Source organism: Ursus maritimus, unplaced genomic scaffold, assembly GCF_017311325.1.
Source record: "Ursus maritimus isolate PB19 unplaced genomic scaffold, ASM1731132v1 scaffold_12, whole genome shotgun sequence".
Taxonomy (NCBI): domain Eukaryota; kingdom Metazoa; phylum Chordata; class Mammalia; order Carnivora; family Ursidae; genus Ursus; species Ursus maritimus.
This window is the reverse complement of record NW_024423564.1, coordinates 61536831-61552945: the sequence shown is the minus strand read 5'-3', so window position 1 is coordinate 61552945 and position 16115 is coordinate 61536831. Positions and strand designations below refer to the sequence as shown.

The window sequence follows — 16115 nt, the reverse complement described above, 5'->3', positions numbered from 1 at the left end:
CTCAAGGGCAGTGGGGGTGGAGAAAGGAGCTGACAAGGAGAGGACCCATGGAGCGTACATACCTCTATCAAGAAGTTTGGCGGTGAAGAGATAAGAGGGTGGCAGGGGAAGGGGGTGCAAAGTTTCAGGTGGGGCTCCATATACCTTGTGCCCTTCTCAGAAACAGAGCAGGTTGAAGTGTTGATGGGGAGGGGCTGGCCTGGATGGGGGGGTTAAAGATGTGAGAGAGGAGAGAAGGGCAAAGCTAGCCCCGTGGTGATAGTAGGAGCGACTGGCTTTGGCAGGAGGGTCAGTGCTTCCACGGGGGTGGGAGGGACAGAGGACCGAGTGGCTGCAGTCTCACACAGGTTAGTGGCTTGGCGGCTGGACACGAAGTCGCATCAGCCCGATGCCTTCAGCCTTCTGTTTTCTCCGTGCAGCAGGAGGTGCTCAGCTGACCGGGGTGGGTGTGGAGAAGATGGGCCATTGGATCCATCCATGGCGGGGGTTTTGGCCAGGTGTGTGGGACAGAAGGGTAAGGAACAAGGATGTTGAGGGTATTGGCAAGAGAATGGCTGCAGTCGTGGACCCCGGGGGTCAGTCTGGGAAGGGAAGGAGGTATAGACAAGAGGGTGGGTGGGTAGGGCGTCTGGAGAGAGACGTTGGAGAGTGAGCACGGTGCGGTGAGTCACCGGGAGGAGAGGTGTGGTCAGACTGAGCTGAGCTGGGGGGTCATGGGGTCAGGCTGTGGCCATGGGAAGGGGCCCCTGGGCCACTGTTAGGACACTGACTTAAAGTAAGGGCTTGGGTCAAAGGGGAGACTGCAGGGTGGTGGTAAGGACCCCATGGGTGGATGCAGAGGGAGGTGGGGCTGACAGAAGGATGCACATGGGGTCGTTATCCTAGCTTGGAGAACAGGCCCCGAGGCCGTGCTTGGGAGTCCCCTTCCTCTGCTGCGGGGGCCCAGGGGGATGAAGGTGGAGACCTCCTCTCTAGGCACTGTTGTCAGACAAAGCCGGGGGTCAGGGATGGGGGTGAACAGCTGTTCAGTGAGGATGCTATGGCCCTCCTGAGGGGGCTATGGAGTCCTGGGATGGGAGAGAATCTGCCCCATCTGGAGGATATTGGCCTCGGGCAGGTCTGTTGGGCGGGGGATCCTGGGAGAGGCCCTGGGAAGTTAGCATGAACACCTCCCAGTGGGTGGCCTGCTGGCTCTGGGCCCCCAGGGGCAACTCCCCCTCCCGCCTGTAGTGGCCTGGCCCTCCCAGAGTCCCCTCAGGGGACCCCCTAGCTCAAGCCCACCTCCCCAAAGCTGGCAGGTCTGCCCCTGACCCTTCCACGTTTCTGCAGGACAACGGACCGCTGGACCCCTTTCTGCAGCACGTACCTGTGCCTGGTGAGCCCTGGTCTGCCATGCTCACAGGCGCACCCAGGGCTGCCCCCACCAGCCCCCGCTGCCCGCCGCCACCACACAGGCTGAGCACAGTCGCCCCGCCCCGTCTGTTCCCGCAGCGTCCCTCAGCCACACATGGGCAGGCACCACGGCGCGCCCACACACTGCCGTCTGCACGGCACCCATGGAACAGTTCCACTCCCCACCCAGGCCCTCCAGCACCATCATGCCCCCAGACTCATGCAGACTCAGGGAAGGGTCTGACCCTGCCCTGGCACCCATGGGTGCCTGCTCCCTTCACCACGGACCCATGTGTACTCACACACACACACACACACACACACACACACACACACACACACACACACACACACACACACACACACGAGTCACATGCAAACAGCCCTCTGTGGCCTCTGCCACTGACACATCTTGCCCCAGCCAGAACTGGCCAGAACAGCTTGCCATCTGCTCAGCCGTCTGTCCGTCCATCCCCTGGAGAAGACAGAGTTATCTTGGTGCTCTCTGTGGCCAGGGGCCCGCCACCCTCGAACTCCCAGAAGCTGACCGTTGTTCCTCTTCCTCTCATTGGGACTGCTGCCCTGGCCTGCCTGCCCCGACCCCCGCTGCTGGGGGTCACTCCCTGCATGCCCTGGCCGGCCACAGGTGCATCTTTGATGGAAATTCCATTGAGGCCCAAGGGGAAGCTTCCTGAGGCAGCTGGGGCCTGGGGCAGGAGTGCGGGGGAGGGGCAGGGCCCAGCAAGGAGGGAGGAAGGGCCCAGCTGCCCTGGTGACATACCTTTTTTATTCTTTGGGCCTGGGGGGAGTTCTGGGTGTCTTTGGACTTGGAATTCTTTTTAAGAAAAAAAATGATAAACCCTCAAAGCTGATTTTTCTTGTTACAGAAAAACTAATATAAAAGCATTACCCTTTTCTGGCAGCCTGTGGCCGTGTCTGTGTGTGCTTCCTGCCAGGTGCTGGGCCAGTGCCCGGCTGGGGGTGGGCAGGACACCAGCACCTCAGGGCCTGTCCAGACCGGCAGGAGTCAGCGCCGAGTTCAGTTGTTGGGCCCACAAGTCATCTGACAGGCAGAGGCCCAGGGGTGTGGGGTTTAGTTATAGGTAAGGAGGCCTGGAGGCATGTGCGGCCCATCTGCTGGGTGGGGGTCGGCAGGTCCGGCCAGGACCCCCACGTGGGGCTTGTGAGCTCACTCTGCACTTCCAGAGGCTGAGCGTCTGAGCAAAGGACCTCCTGGCTTTGGACTGCTCAGGCTTACCCGGAGGACCACCTGTGCACTGAGCAGGCATCACTGATGGGGGTGTCCCCAGGACGGCTGGCGTGGAAAGGGCTTGGAGGCAGGCCCGAGAGCTAGAGCGGAGTCTCCTTGGGGGCCCAGGTCTTTGCAGGCCTGCCTGGGGAAGAAGTGACAGACATGCCTAGTGCTCCCACCACCCCCAGCAGGGCCAGAGCTGGAACTGGGAGGGGCAGCACCCGGCTCAGAACAAAGAAGGAACTCTGACGAGCAGAGCCGCCCCACAGTGGATGAGACACCCAGGGAGCAGTGCCTTCCCACTCCTGGAGGTGTGTAAGCACGCTCCTGATGAGCCCAGTAAAGAGCAGATTCCTGCCTTGGGGTGGGCCAGGCTCCATTGCTCAAAGGGCCTTAGAGATGTAACAGGGGGGAGAGATGTTTAAGCCAGTCCACAGGATTGTGGGAATGACTGATAGATTGACCTCCGACCTCTCTTCAGTGATTAGGCCTTAATGAAGTAAGGATGTTCCCATAACAGACCCATTGGCCGCTGGCCCTGCAGTGGAACGGGGTTCCTAGGATCAGGGCCCTTCCTGGACTCCTCAGACTATAGCCCTGGGAGGAGGATAGGAAGTCGTTCAGGAGTGGGGGCTGGGAGGGCAAGTGCCCTCCTGAGTCTCTGAGTGACTTTGGGATGCCCATCCCCTCCCCCCGCTTCAGTGTCTCCTGGGGGCTCCTCTGTGTAAGACCCTAGAGCTGCATCTTCTCCCCAGAGCACATTCAGAATAGGCTGTGGGGCCAGGGCTCTTCTGTGTCCCCTGTGAGCCTCCTGGAGGCACCCTGGGGCTGCGGAGAGTGAGGGAGAGAGTCTGGAAATGTCTTTGGGCGCATCCCCTCCTGAAAGCAAAGCATTCACCAAAGGGAGCCAGACTATTCAAGGAAATTTGTCGCTTTTGTGGGGACTGATCGCAGTGGTCTATCCACACAGGGGCTGTGGAGCAGGCCCCCAGGTAAGCCGATTCATATTCTGTCTCTTGCATATGACAGCTCAGACAGGCCTGGCTTCATTCCAGCCCCCAGGACAGGCTCGTTTGCACTCTGGCTGCCCAGGCAGGCCTGTCCACACACCGCCAGGCCAGCTAGACTTGTCTATCCTCTGGCTACATGGACAGGCCTGACCCTACATGGGCTGCCCAGTTGGGCCAGTCTGCACTGCGACAGCCCGTATTAGCCCAATAAAGAAACGCTGGCCAGGGTATGGTCACTATGCCCACAAGACTTGAAAAACAAAATACTTTTATTTAGTTATCACTGAATTTGCACAGAAAGGAGTGGAAAATCTAACACCACTTCATCACACAGGCTTGTAGAGAGGGCTGACCCCAGGGCTCCACGGGCAGCTTGATCAGAGCATCCCAGGCCGGCCTGCCTCCCCAGTCCTGGCTGGCCCACCTATCTGTGGGAGGCTGGTCCAAATGTTTCTGAGGGTCCCTGCAGCTCTCCTGAAGACATCCCCTCTCCACGCCGGCTGAGCTTTGTGAGAGACAAGTGGTGGGATGGGCTGTGGCATGTGGCAGGTAGTGGGCCTTGGCCTTGGGCTGGACCGTCCTCGGGGAGAGCTGTTCGTCTGAGGCCATGTGTTATAGGACAGGGAGGGGGATAAACCTGGGCAGGGATACAGCTGGGGAAGAACCAGGCTGTTGTTACGTCTTCATAAACTGAAGGCAGTGGTGGCTGCAGGGCTCCCGGAGGGGGGCAGAGACTCTTGGCATCTGGCCCTGCAGGCCCCCTTCCTCTGGGAGGGAGTGGCCAAGCCTTGAAAGACTTGAGTTAGAATCCCAGCCCTGACATTATTTGCTCCAAGACCTGGAGCAAGTGTTTTCAGCTCACAGAGCCTCAACTGTGTGATCCAGAAAGTGGGACCACACAGCCACCCTCTTAGGCCGTCATAGTAGAAATGTCACAGCCGGGGCTTGGGCCATGCCGGCTCGTCATTCTCCAGTTGGGGCTCCCACCTGCAGTTTTTCCCTTTCTGAGACTCCATCGTCTGACAAGTGGGGCTAATAATGGCCTCTCAAGGGTGGGAAGAGTGTATGAGCCTGGCTCCTGCAGGTGCTCAGGAAAGTAGGTGAGTTGAGATCCTGCCTTTGGCCCCTGACCCTGGAGGCCTCCCCAGCCCCTGCAGCTCTGCAGGCTCAGACGTTGGTCTCAAGCTCGCTAATCTCAATGGTGCAGTGGTCCAGACAGGTGGCAGCTGACTCCTCGTCCTGCTCTACCTGGACGGGGATGTGGTGGGGACAGGCAGGGCCCAGGGTCAGCTCTGAGGCCTCAGCCACGCTCTTCACACAGCCGTTCTCCTGGCTTGCCACGATCTCCTGGAGGCTCACTGGCTTGGTCTCACAGGGTGGCAGTTTCTGGGAGGGAAACAGGCCTTGGTAGCATCAGGAGGGAGTGAAGTTAGACACTAGGGAGGACTGAATGAGCAAACCATGTGACTGGTTTTCTTACACATGTGCTGTGGGACCTTGCTAGGTCACCCAAACCCTCTCTGTGCCCCAGTTCCACTCTGTCCTGCTTCCTTCTGAGGTTGTCTTAGTGGAGGAAGGAACACATAGTCTGGTGAGGGAGTTGGTGGCTCCCCTGCCTGCACTCCCCACGGAGGGGGATAGCCTGCTACACAGAGTTATTGAAGGAGCCCTGAAAACCACGAAGCCGTGTGCAGACATACAAACATTTACGTCGTTGTCAGCAGGACAAATAGTGCCTCCACACAAGGGTCCAGGCTCCCCGAGGGCAGGGCTTCAACTTCTTTGCTTCCTTCCTTCCCCATGGCTCCTCCCTTGATCCACGGCCCCGGTGAGTGCTCAGCAAGCGGCCGTTAGAGGAATCAGTCACCCCCGTACAGATGAGGAGACCGAGGCCAGAGGCAGGGAGGGCTGGGCAGAAGGCTGCCCGCTGGTGAGAAGACCTCGTGCCCCCCTGCCTGCCCCAGCTCCGCCCCCTCAGCCCTGCTCTCACCTCAGCGCCTGTGTCCTGAGCAAAGTCCTTCCGGCAGATGTGGGCCATGATCCCCGCTGCCAGTGCGTCCCCCAGCACGTTAATCATGGTGCGGAAACGGTCCCTGGTGAGACAAAGAGGGCCGTGAGCGGTGGGCACCTTTTTTTTGTAGGAGGAGCTGGCCGAGGGCGGCGGGCAGCCAGGCTGGGGCCGGCAGCAGGGTGCATTTCTTGTCCTCTTGAGCCTACCAGCCCCGGGGTGATGCCAGAGAAGGTTGACGCACGGCTGGCTTCATGGGCACGTGACTGTGCCCCTGCTTAGAAGGGCCTGGGCTTGGTCTAATGCTCTGCTCCCACCCTTTGGAAGTTCTTTATCATTTTTGAACAGGGGTAGGCACATTTTCATTTTTGAGCACTGGGCGCCACAAATTATGCAGCCAGGCTGGTGTCCGGGACAAACCACGGCAGTTCCCTGGCTCACCCCCACTGCCTGCTGCCCAAGGGGTGGGGTAGGTGGGGGGCCAACCCCACTCACAGAGCCCAGTCGACAGCGATGATGAGGGTGATGTCGTCAGTGGGCAGTCCCACAGAGGTCAGCACGATGACCATGGTGACGAGCCCAGCCTGGGGGATGCCAGCTGCCCCGATGCTGGCCGCCGTGGCCGTGATGCTGCAGAAGGGGCAGGGAGAGGAAGAGGAGGAGCAGGTGGGGCAGGCCTCGCTGCTGGGGCCCTGGCTCCAAGAAGGAAGCCAGAATGCCAGGGATAGCCATACGGGGCAGGGGTTGTTAGGAAAGCCACATGGGTTACTTCTCGTGGTGGTGGGGGGCATGTCCCTGCTCAAGGTCCTCTGGCCCCGTGGCCTCCATCCCTGGCCTCAGCAGAACCTCTTCGGGAGTTTGTGGAGAAACTTCTGCCTGGAGCCACTGACTCTGTGGGGTTCCAGGAAGCTGACCAGAGATTCAAGTCGTCCACCACACAGCTCTGCCCAGCTCCTTCTGGGGCCTGGTTCCCTTCCCCACGGCCTCTGCTCCTCACCCCAGCACCCTTCCCTCAGCTCTTGCCACACTAGCAGTCCCTCCTCTGTCCCTCATCCCGTCCCTGGCCTCTTCACGCCCTGTGCCTGTCTGCAGCCCCCTCCCTGCCCTGCGCGTCCAGACTGCAGCCCCTCCTCTGGGCCTGAGCTTCCCAGCGTGCTCAGAGCTCCCCCTCTGCAGGGTATTGCTGGGGAAGGAGCGCTGTGTCATAGACGCCAGGTCATGTTCCAGCTGCAGCACTGACTTGCTGTGTGGCCTGGAACAAACCCCTGCCCCTCTGCACCCCAGAGACCCCAAGAGATCTGGGAGCTCAAGAATCCTGAAGGCCCTGCCAGTGCCCTCCTCTCGGCCCCCGCCTCCCCCTGCCAATCCGCACTGGGTATGGGGAGTCAGGTATGTACCTGATGGTGATGATCTGGCCGAAGTCCAGCTCATAGTTGTTGACCTGGGCAATGAAGATGGCGGCCACAGCCTCATAGAGTGCGGTGCCGTCCATGTTGATGGTGGCGCCCACAGGCAGCACAAAGCGGGCAATGCGCCGGTCAATGTGGTTGTTTTCCAGCAGGCACTTGAAGGTGATGGGCAGCGTGGCTGAGCTGTGGGCAGAGGGCCCAGTGTCTGCCTACCACCGTCTTCCAGGGGCCTCTGGGCCGCCTGCCTGCCACAGACAGGAATCTTGCCCCCACCCCCGGCAGCCTACCAATCACCGGGGAGAAGAGGCTGAAGGAAATTTGAAATGGTCTCAGGTGGCATCCGTGGGCAGTGTGATCAGTGGGCCAGCCAGGGCCGCCCAGGCCTAGCGCTGGAGCGCCACCGACCACACAGGTTGGGAAAGGAGTTACCACCACCAGAGCACCTACTATGCGCCAGGCATTGTGCTTTACACACCCTCATCGGATCCTCTCCGCTTCCTGTGAGGGAGGGGTTTTGAGGCTGTTTTACAGGAGAAGAAACGGAAGCCCAGAGGGGACGAGGGGCTGACCCAGAGTCACAGTGCTGTGCCACGCTTAGATGAAATGGCCGACTTGCTGGATTTCGATCCCAGCCTCCCACTAGCCAAGTGGTTCTAGCAGGTTCCTCAACCTGTGTGTGCCTTAGTCTCCCTGTCCTACACGATACCTAGATTACAGAGCTACGAGAAAGTGCTTCGAACAGTGTCTGGCATGTTGCAAGCACGCAGGCAGCGGAAGCCACTACAATTATTGTTACGGTGTTTGCGACTAGAGCTCCTGGTGGCTGTGCTGAGATGAAGACTCAGGCTGGGGTGGTCCCAGTGCCCTTCCTCTGCCACAGGCCACTGCCTGGGGGCCCATGTCCATTGCCTGGTGTGCTGGGCCCAAGTCTGTGGCTCCTGCCAAGCAGGAGATGGCTCAGGGCTGCTGGCTCCAGCAGGGCTTGGCTGGTGGCTGGTGGCTGGGGGCCAGCAGGCATTAGGGACTTTGTCTTTCCTTTCCACCTCCTGACCCTGCCCTTCGTGGAGGTTCCTGGGGCTTCCGGGGCTTCTCCTCACTGGGGCTCTGTTCCTCCTCAGTTCTTCCTGAGGTGCTTCGGCTGCCAAGGGTGGGGTCATGTGGCTGCCGAGGAAGGAGCTCTGTGGTGGCCTTCATTCCCGTTTGACAGACTGGGAAGGTGAGGCCCAGAGAGGAGAAGGCGCTAAGGGCTGGAAGGAAGAGCCAGGCTTTGGCTCCAGAGAGACATGGGCCTGAGCTCAGGTGACTTCCTCCATATGGAACTTGGACATTTGTTGTGGGGAGAACCACCCTTTCTTCACAGAGTATAGAGCACTTCCTCCCCCTTGATAGACAGCCGGGTTGGCATGACTCCAACCCCACTGTGGGCTGGGGTCCTGGAGAGAAGGTGCCACTTCATCTAGCCCAGACCAGCTTTCTTGCCCTTTGGCGGGTTTTTGGTGGGTTATCTGCACTCATTCCCATGGCAACGCTCCGAGGCAGAGGCTACCATAACCCACAATCTGCGTATGAGGAAATGGATGTCCAGGGAGCTCAACCGTGATTCAAATCCCTACTGGCTAGTGACACTCTCAAGGTTGTGACAGGACATCCAGCCTGGATGTCCCCGTGGCTGTAGACGGGCCAAGTCCCTAAATAACGCAGGGCCTGACTCCAACAGAAGCACCGTGTGGCAGCGCAAGGCGACAGCAATTGCAGATTCATCCCTCATCAGCTGTGCGGAAGCCACCCCCACGTGGACTGAGTTGAGTGTGCCTTAGAGACTCTGGCAGTAGGGGAGGGGAAGGCTTTAAGAGGCAAGAAGGGCTTTCTGCCATTCGGCGGGCAGGTGGGACTTCAAGCAATCCGTTTCCAAAAATTGGTCTCATTACCATAGCTACCCCCAAGTTTGTGAAGTGGGCCACACTAACACTGCCATGGTTCTATGGCTATGGACACATGATGGCTGGGCAGATGAACAGAGTTCAGCTACCGCTATCTTCCCACCCTGCCCATCACCCGGGGCTACCTGGAGGAGGTGGCCAATGCGATGAGCAGGGCCTGGAGGACACCACGGATGAAGACAATGGGGTTCTTTTTGGTAATGAAGAAGTAGAGCAGGGGCAGGATGAAGAGGCCATGGACCACCAGCCCACACACTACGGTGACCGCATAGAAGCCCAGCTTCTTTCTGACAGCTGTGGGGTCATCCATCTCCAGGATCTTGCCGGCGATGAGGAACACAATGCCGAAAGGGAAGTACCTGGGGCGGGGTGGGGGCAGGCAGCCAGCTCAGGGCCAGGAAGGCAAGGATCCCAGGCAGCCCTGCCACTGCCTCACTGCCCCCTGAGCCTCCTGGGGCTCCCTTGAGGACTGAATGAGACTGCGTACCAATGTGCCTGGCACATGGTATCATTCATACCATGACCCTCAACCAGCCCAGCCCGGCACAACGTCTGGCCTTGGAGGAGTGCCCTGCCCTCAGCGGGCCCTCGCTTCAACCCAGCAGTGCCACGAACTTCATGTCGTGACCTTGGGCAGGCCTCTGCATTTCCCCATCTGAAGTGGTTGGACTAGAAGATTCCTAAGGCCTGAGCTCTGAACCAAAAGTGGCAGCTGATTCTCACTTCCAGTGTTCCGCTTCTCCAAAGCTAAGCTGATGAGACTCCATGTGATGGGGAAACTGGGCCAGGAGAGCAGGGCCACGCTTAGCTTGTAACTTCCAGTGGGCCTGACCAGGCCAGAAATGGCAGGCCCAGGGCTGGAAGGAGGCCTGGTCGGGGCTGGCGTGGGCGGGGAGGGGGGGTGTGGAATCCAGGGGAAAGTGTGTAGCTCTGGAGGCCCCAGGCCAGGGCTGAGCCTCCTGTGTAGCTTTCTGCTTACACTAGGAAAGCAGAGGAAGGGACCGCGGGCGTCCCTCCCTCGCAGGCAAGGGTGGAAGGGGGCAGGGTGAAGGCAGAAGAGGACACGCCCCCCCGGGAGTCTTACCACACAGCCACGGCCACAATCTTCATGACAGACTCATTGAGGCACTGGCAAAAGCTGACTAGAGGGGTTCCGCTGTCACCCATGCGGCCCAGCATGATGCCTGCGGGGGCAAGGACACAAGCGTATCACGGATGCCACAGACCAAGGTGCAGGCGCACACCACATCGTCACTGCCGGCACACGCTGGTGGCAAGGTGGGCACAGGGCCACGTGCGCATGGTTTCTTTGCTCTGCCAGCGGACGTCCTGTTTATATGTTCCCCCTCTAAGAGAGGTGGCTGGGGAGGGAGGAGGAGTGTCCCCTGGGGACCGATTGCCTGATGGTTCCCAGCACCATTTGGTCACAACTTGGGTCCCTGAGGCCCTGGCCCCTCTGCGCACCCGACCTTTGAAAGGCCAAGACCTTTGGGCCTGCTCTGGTCAGTCCGTGCGGCGGGCTGTGGGGATAAATGGGGAGCAAGCCAGGCCCATCTCTGCCCGCATGGAGCTTACACCTGCTTCTGTGCGACTTCGACAGACAAGAAGTGACTGCAGCAGGTCAAACGTTCAAGGAGGAGCATGGGGCACCGGACCAGTCTGGGGGGTCGGGAAGACCTTTCCCGAGGACACGACGCTTACAGAGACCTCCATCTCCCGACAGGGATGGGAAAAGTGCAGGGTAGACGAAGGGGTAGGAGTGGCCAGGCGGCCGGAAGTGGGAAGGTCTTTGGAAGGCGGCTTCCGGAAACTGAACGGCCCCATGGCTGCGGGAAGAGAGCGGGAGCCGAGGCGCTGGGAGGCAGGCTGGGCCAGGCCCCTGAAAGCTCCGCAGGCCGAGTACAGTGCTCAGGCCCCCTTTCCAAGGGCAGTGGGAGGCTTTCTGCAGGACTTTGCGGGCCGGTGAGGAGGACACACCAGGACAGGGACTCTTCAAGGAGGCTCTTGCAGAAACCAGGTGAGAGATGACGGTGGACCAGAACCACGGGGGTGGCAGAGGGCAGAGGGAAACGCGGGTTCGGAGAGAGGTTTCAGAGGTAGACCTGACAGGTTTGGATGCGGGCTGGGACAGGGGCCGAGGGAGAAAACGGCGCCCGGATGTCCTGCGCGAGCAACCAGGGGAACGGTGAGCAAACCCTGTGGAGAAGTCAGGGAGGTGGGAGAGGCCCTCCCAGGCCCTTAGCCCAGGGTGAAGAGGGAGGTTGATGCTGGTTTTAGAGTCAGACTCACAATAACCTCTGACGTGGCCTAGAAGGACAAGATGGGGATTGACGAGCTAGATTGTTCTGGATGGCTTGTCCCAAAGGAGGAAAAGTGGTGTGTGGGTGTGTGTGTGTGTGTTGGTGCTGAGAGCACTGTTGGCAGAGGCAGACCCATAGGTTTTGTGGCACCTGAAGCTTATATAGTTTGGGGCCCTCTTTAAGAAAAGGAATTTTTTTTAAAAGGTACAGAAAGGCCTTTTGCAAGTTAAGCTTCGCTGGCTTCCCGGCAATACCTATGGTTGGGGGTCTTGGCACCTCCCGGAGAAGAGTAGCAAAGGGGAGGGTGTGGTCAGGGAGGCCAACTGTGGGCACTGAGAAGTGACACAGACATGTCTGAGGAGACAGTTGGCTAGTGAGAAGCCCCTGTGGGAGGTGGAGGGGAGAAATAGGGCTCTAGAGAGACAGTGATGACTGGTAGAGTTTTAGAATTTTCCTGTTCTTTATTGTAACCTCCCCCCCACCCTGCCCCAGGATCCCCAGACTTCAGTAAAATGGAGCAGGTGGCTGGGAGGGGGCCAAGGGATGGTCATCTTTAAGGGAGAGCTGCCACCCCTGCAGGCAGACTAGCACCCAGGGATGGAGAATTCCAAGTGAGGAACCCCGGCTCCAGCCAGGGGGTGGGTGGAAGACACCCCTTGGTAATGGAATGGGGACTTGAGCCACTCCATTGGATCGGAAAGAAAGGAACCACCTGAAAGATGGGAGACTCCAGGTTATTCACAGTAGCGGGTACAGGGTAGCAGAGAAGGATGGATGCAGAAGGGGACTGGCTCCAGGCCACAGCCGGGGTGGGGAGGGCAGCACATACCCATGGTGGCAGAGAAGATGACGATACCCAGCACGTTCATGCCATCGATGGTGTCAGGCTCTGACTTGTAAACAACCTCGGGTGGTGGGGTCAGGTCCAGGGCAAAGTTCTGAACACGAGAGCCATTCTCTTCCTGGACCCCATAGATGAGGATCTGCCGAGGAGGGGCCTCCTCTGATGTCATCTTGGGAGATTTGATAACGGGGGTGGTCTTGGTGCGGTACTAGTGGGCGACACCCCAACCAGGAAGGAGTCAGGGCCAAATATTGTTCTTAATATCATCAACAACAATAATAACAACATCTTAGAGGCACATTTCTATGCAGTGAAGAGCTATTTGATTGACAATAACCCTGTGAGGTAGGCAGGAGTATTACCAAGATTTTACCAGAAAGAAAATTGAGATTCCTTCATCCGTGGACACACTCCCCAGCCGTGTGCTCTCTATCCTTTACTCCCTCTTCTTCCTTTTCTGAGTCATTACACCCATCTGGGTTCCCCTCTACCCATCTCTTCTTCTACCCAGATAATTTTCCATTCACCCATCTATCGCTTCCAAGCATCCATTTACCATCCACCTAACACCCAGCCAGCCCTGCCTGCCATTGATGGAAACTTGGACCTTCTCTTTGAAAAGCGCAGCTTGCCCCAAGCCTTCTTGAGGAGAAGAGGATCCAGCTGGGAGGAACTGAGCCTCCAAGCTGTTTCCCTTTCCTCCTCTGCCCCAGGGCATCCCTGGGTCTTTCCCTGTCCTTCTTTGGGCACAAGGAGCCCAAACAAGGGAAACTTCTATCCTCCCAACACCACAGTGCCAATGAGGTGGGCCTTCTGGGGGGGGGGGAGCCACTCAGGAAATATATGGGACCTCAAGTTTCTGTGCTTCAGTTTCTTTATCTGTAAAATGGGGGTCACAATCCTATCTAGCTCATTAGATTAAATGAGACAACATACGTGAAGTGTTTACAACAGCACCTGGTGTGTGGCGTGCCTTATGTAGCCACTACCGCTGTTATCATGCCACCACCATCATCATCGTCTTTCCAACGTTGAACATGCTGTGGTGGACGCCAGGGACACAAAGATGAGCCAGACATGACTTCTGTTCTGAGAGCTTTGGGGAGGGAGTGACGTACTTCGCCTCAGGGGGTCAGACAGCTTCACAAAGAAGGGTACATTTGAGCTGGGTCTTGAAGGATGGGGAGGAGTTTGCCAAAAGAGAAAGGGCATTCCAGGTAGGTGTGAAGTAGAGCAATATTTAGCCTTTCTCTCTCACGCCTTCAATAATTCCCCATCGCTACTGGAATAAAATCAGAACTCCCTTGCCTAGCATTCAGCACGCATGATTCTCTGGCTCATTGCATAGATAAAGGCCCAGAAGGTGAGGAAAGATAGAGTGATTAGCTCAAGGCTTCATAGCTCCTTATTTTGGAGCCTCCTCTCCAGCCCTCACCCTCCTCCTTTGTGTCCTCAGTCCCAATGCATGGCCCAGCACAGGCAGGGGGGTCAGGAAATGCTTGCTGGACCATCAACCAACCAGCCCACATTTTACAAGGGGAAAAGAATTAGAAATTATTAGAAGGACAGGCAAAAATTGGTGCACAGGAATATTTACCATCATTTCCAAAAAGGAAATCTTTGAAAACAACCTCGAGGCCCACCGAAAAAGGGATGTTCCCACCATGGGCTCTTACATCACCGCAAATACTGTATTTTAAAGAAACACTTAGTAACCAGGGCAAGTGCTCATGCTATAATGAGCGTGGGGTGAAAGCAAGATACACACTGCGTATGTACTATTCTAACTTTGTTTTTCCAAAACATATTTATGCAGAGAAAAAAGACTAGAAGTGTCCCAACTGCTACCACTGTGGCTTGGTCCTGGAACAAGAGATGATTTTTATTTTCTGCTTTGTATTTTTTAGTGTTTTCCTAATATTTTACACTGAACATGATTACTATTCTTACTACGGGGAAAAAGGATTATTTTAAAAAGAGAGAAAACAGGCTTAGATGCCAGACAGGCCTGGGTTTCCCGACCAGCACTGTCATTTATTAGCTGTATAACCTTGGGCAGGTCCTTTAATCCTTCCCAGCTTCCAGCTTTGGTTTCCTCATTGGGGACAGGGGGCTGGCACACTGAGCCCAGGGTTACTGTGAGGACCCGTTGATTTGGGGTGCGCGAGCACGGGGGTGAACCTAGAGCACGGGGGCTTCTCCTCACTTTGTCAGTTCTCTTCCTGAGAAGCTGGAACCCTGGGCAGGGGTGTGGCCAGGGGAGGCTCTAAGGATCTCGATCTCCCCACCTCCCTTCCTCTCCAGCCTCTGGGCCCAGGAGGCAGGGAGACTTGCTGGGTAAACCTGACATCTCCCAGCCTGGCCCAGGCTGGCCCTGCCTGCCCCGCAATCTCGACCCGGGAACCACTCACCTGTTTGAACGTGGCTTCCACCAGGTTGGCTGGAAACATGTTCCTGGGAAGAGAGGCAGTTACTGAAGAATTCCAGAGCCTGGGACACGAGGGCCCGTGGGCTCATTTGAACACCTCCCTTGGCAGTCAAGGCCTCTCATGACCTAGCCCACTTCTCACTGTGGCCTTACCTGTTCCTACCACCAGCCACCCCTACCCCCCACCCCGCCTCCCAATCCCCAGTACTCAAAACTCCAACACCAATTGCATACAGTTCTCTAGAGACACTGCATAATTCTCCAGCACCCAGGACTTGGTCCACACTGTTCCTTCTGCCTGCAATGCCCTTCCTGCTTCTCTGGCTAACTCCTACTCCAGTCACTCAGAGGCCACGCCTTCTCTGATTGCTGGCCGACTCTGCAGGCCTTTCCTCGGGGGTCACCCCTACCCCAGGGTGCTGCAGTATGGCACAGGCTCATGGGTCTGCATCCCCACAGACTGGCATTCTTGAAAACTCTGGTTCCTATCTTCTCTGTGGTGCCCAACACAGGACCTGGCACATAAATGAGATCATAATTCCTATTGACATTATTTTCATAAATCTGAGGGAGGAGATCTTGTCCTACTGGAGGAGGTCTTGTCCTACTGGATATGAACATACACTATAAAGATAGAATTTAAAGTACAATATTGACACAGCTGTCAACAGAAAAATCAAGAGAACAGAATGTGTAGCCCAGAAACAGCACCTAGTACATCTAAGTACCTCATTAAAAAAAAAAAATAAAGTGTATTTATTTTCTTTTAGTAATCTCTACACCCAACGTGGGGCTCGAACCCATAACCGCGAAATCAGGAGTCCCACGCTCTTCTGACTGAGCCAGCCAGGCGCCCCTAACTACTTCATTTTTGATAAAAGTCACTTCACAGATCAGTGAGGATAGAGTACAAACCAACTATTTAAATAAAAAAAAAAGTTAGATTCCCTATTTATACTTTGCATCAAAATAAATTCCACATAGGTTAAAGAAATAAATAATTTAAAAAATGAAACCATAAAAAGCTGAAAGAAAATATAGGTTAGTATTGTTCAGATCTCAGAATAGGGGAGGACCCTCTAAGAAAAAAAAATGAGCAATTGAAAAAATCAATAGATTTTACTCCATAGAAATTAAGGATGTCCCAAGTGTAGCACGGTATCCTGGGTTGGATTTGGGGGCAGAAAAAAAGAAATTAGTGGAAAGANNNNTGAAACCCAAACAAGGTCTGTAATTTAGTTAATAGTGTTGTCCTAATTTAATTTCTTAGTTTTGACATCTGTGCCATTGTCATGTCTGTTGCTAACATCAGGGCAAGCTGGGTGAAAGGTATGTGGGAACTCACTCTCCTATGTTTGCACCTTTTCTGTAAACTTTAAATTATGCCAAAATAAAAAGCTAAATAAATTGAGAAGGTCTCTAAGATGGATTCAAATGCAAAAAAAATTATAAAGCAAATGACAAACTAGGGAAACTATGTGACAAAGTGTTATCATCCTTAATCTATAAAGAGCTTTTACAAAGCTTGTCTT

At 56.2% G+C, this 16115-nt stretch overlaps 2 protein-coding genes across 5 annotated transcripts in view; one reads left to right on the top strand and one right to left on the bottom strand.

The window, feature by feature from the left end:
* Positions 1 to 16115, top strand: part of PODN (podocan) — a 37822-nt gene that overhangs the window by 19502 nt on the left and 2205 nt on the right. For 2 of the 4 annotated variants that reach the window (XM_040627289.1, XM_040627290.1), the window contains one exon: positions 1330 to 2314. The exons of 1 other annotated variant lie outside the window; for it this stretch is intronic. The gene's annotated coding sequence lies outside the window, so the exon portion shown is untranslated. Of the gene's footprint in view, positions 1 to 419; positions 586 to 1329; positions 2315 to 16115 lie in introns of those variants that run through there. One more of the 4 variants, XM_040627288.1, reaches the window with a different exon arrangement.
* On the bottom strand, positions 4822 to 16063 carry LOC103670876 (excitatory amino acid transporter 5). The gene is made up of 8 exons (XM_040626598.1): positions 14567 to 16063; positions 12141 to 12363; positions 10096 to 10195; positions 9137 to 9370; positions 7060 to 7254; positions 6158 to 6292; positions 5645 to 5747; positions 4822 to 5040 (listed from the first exon to the last, which is right to left on the bottom strand). The coding sequence occupies exons 1-8, from the start codon at positions 14603 to 14605 to the stop codon at positions 4822 to 4824; spliced, it is 1248 nt and encodes a 415-aa protein (XP_040482532.1). The 5' UTR covers positions 14606 to 16063.

Coding starts and splice junctions, on each gene's coding strand:
- LOC103670876 (XM_040626598.1), bottom strand. CDS start 14,605: ATGTTTCCAGCCAACCTGGTGGAAGCCACGTTCAAACAG. Junction 9,371..10,095: donor ATTGTGGCCGTGGCTGTGTG/GTAAGACTCCCG, acceptor ACCCCGCCCCAG/GTACTTCCCTTTCGGCATTG. Junction 5,041..5,644: donor CTCAGGACACAGGCGCTGAG/GTGAGAGCAGGG, acceptor TTTCCCTCCCAG/AAACTGCCACCCTGTGAGAC.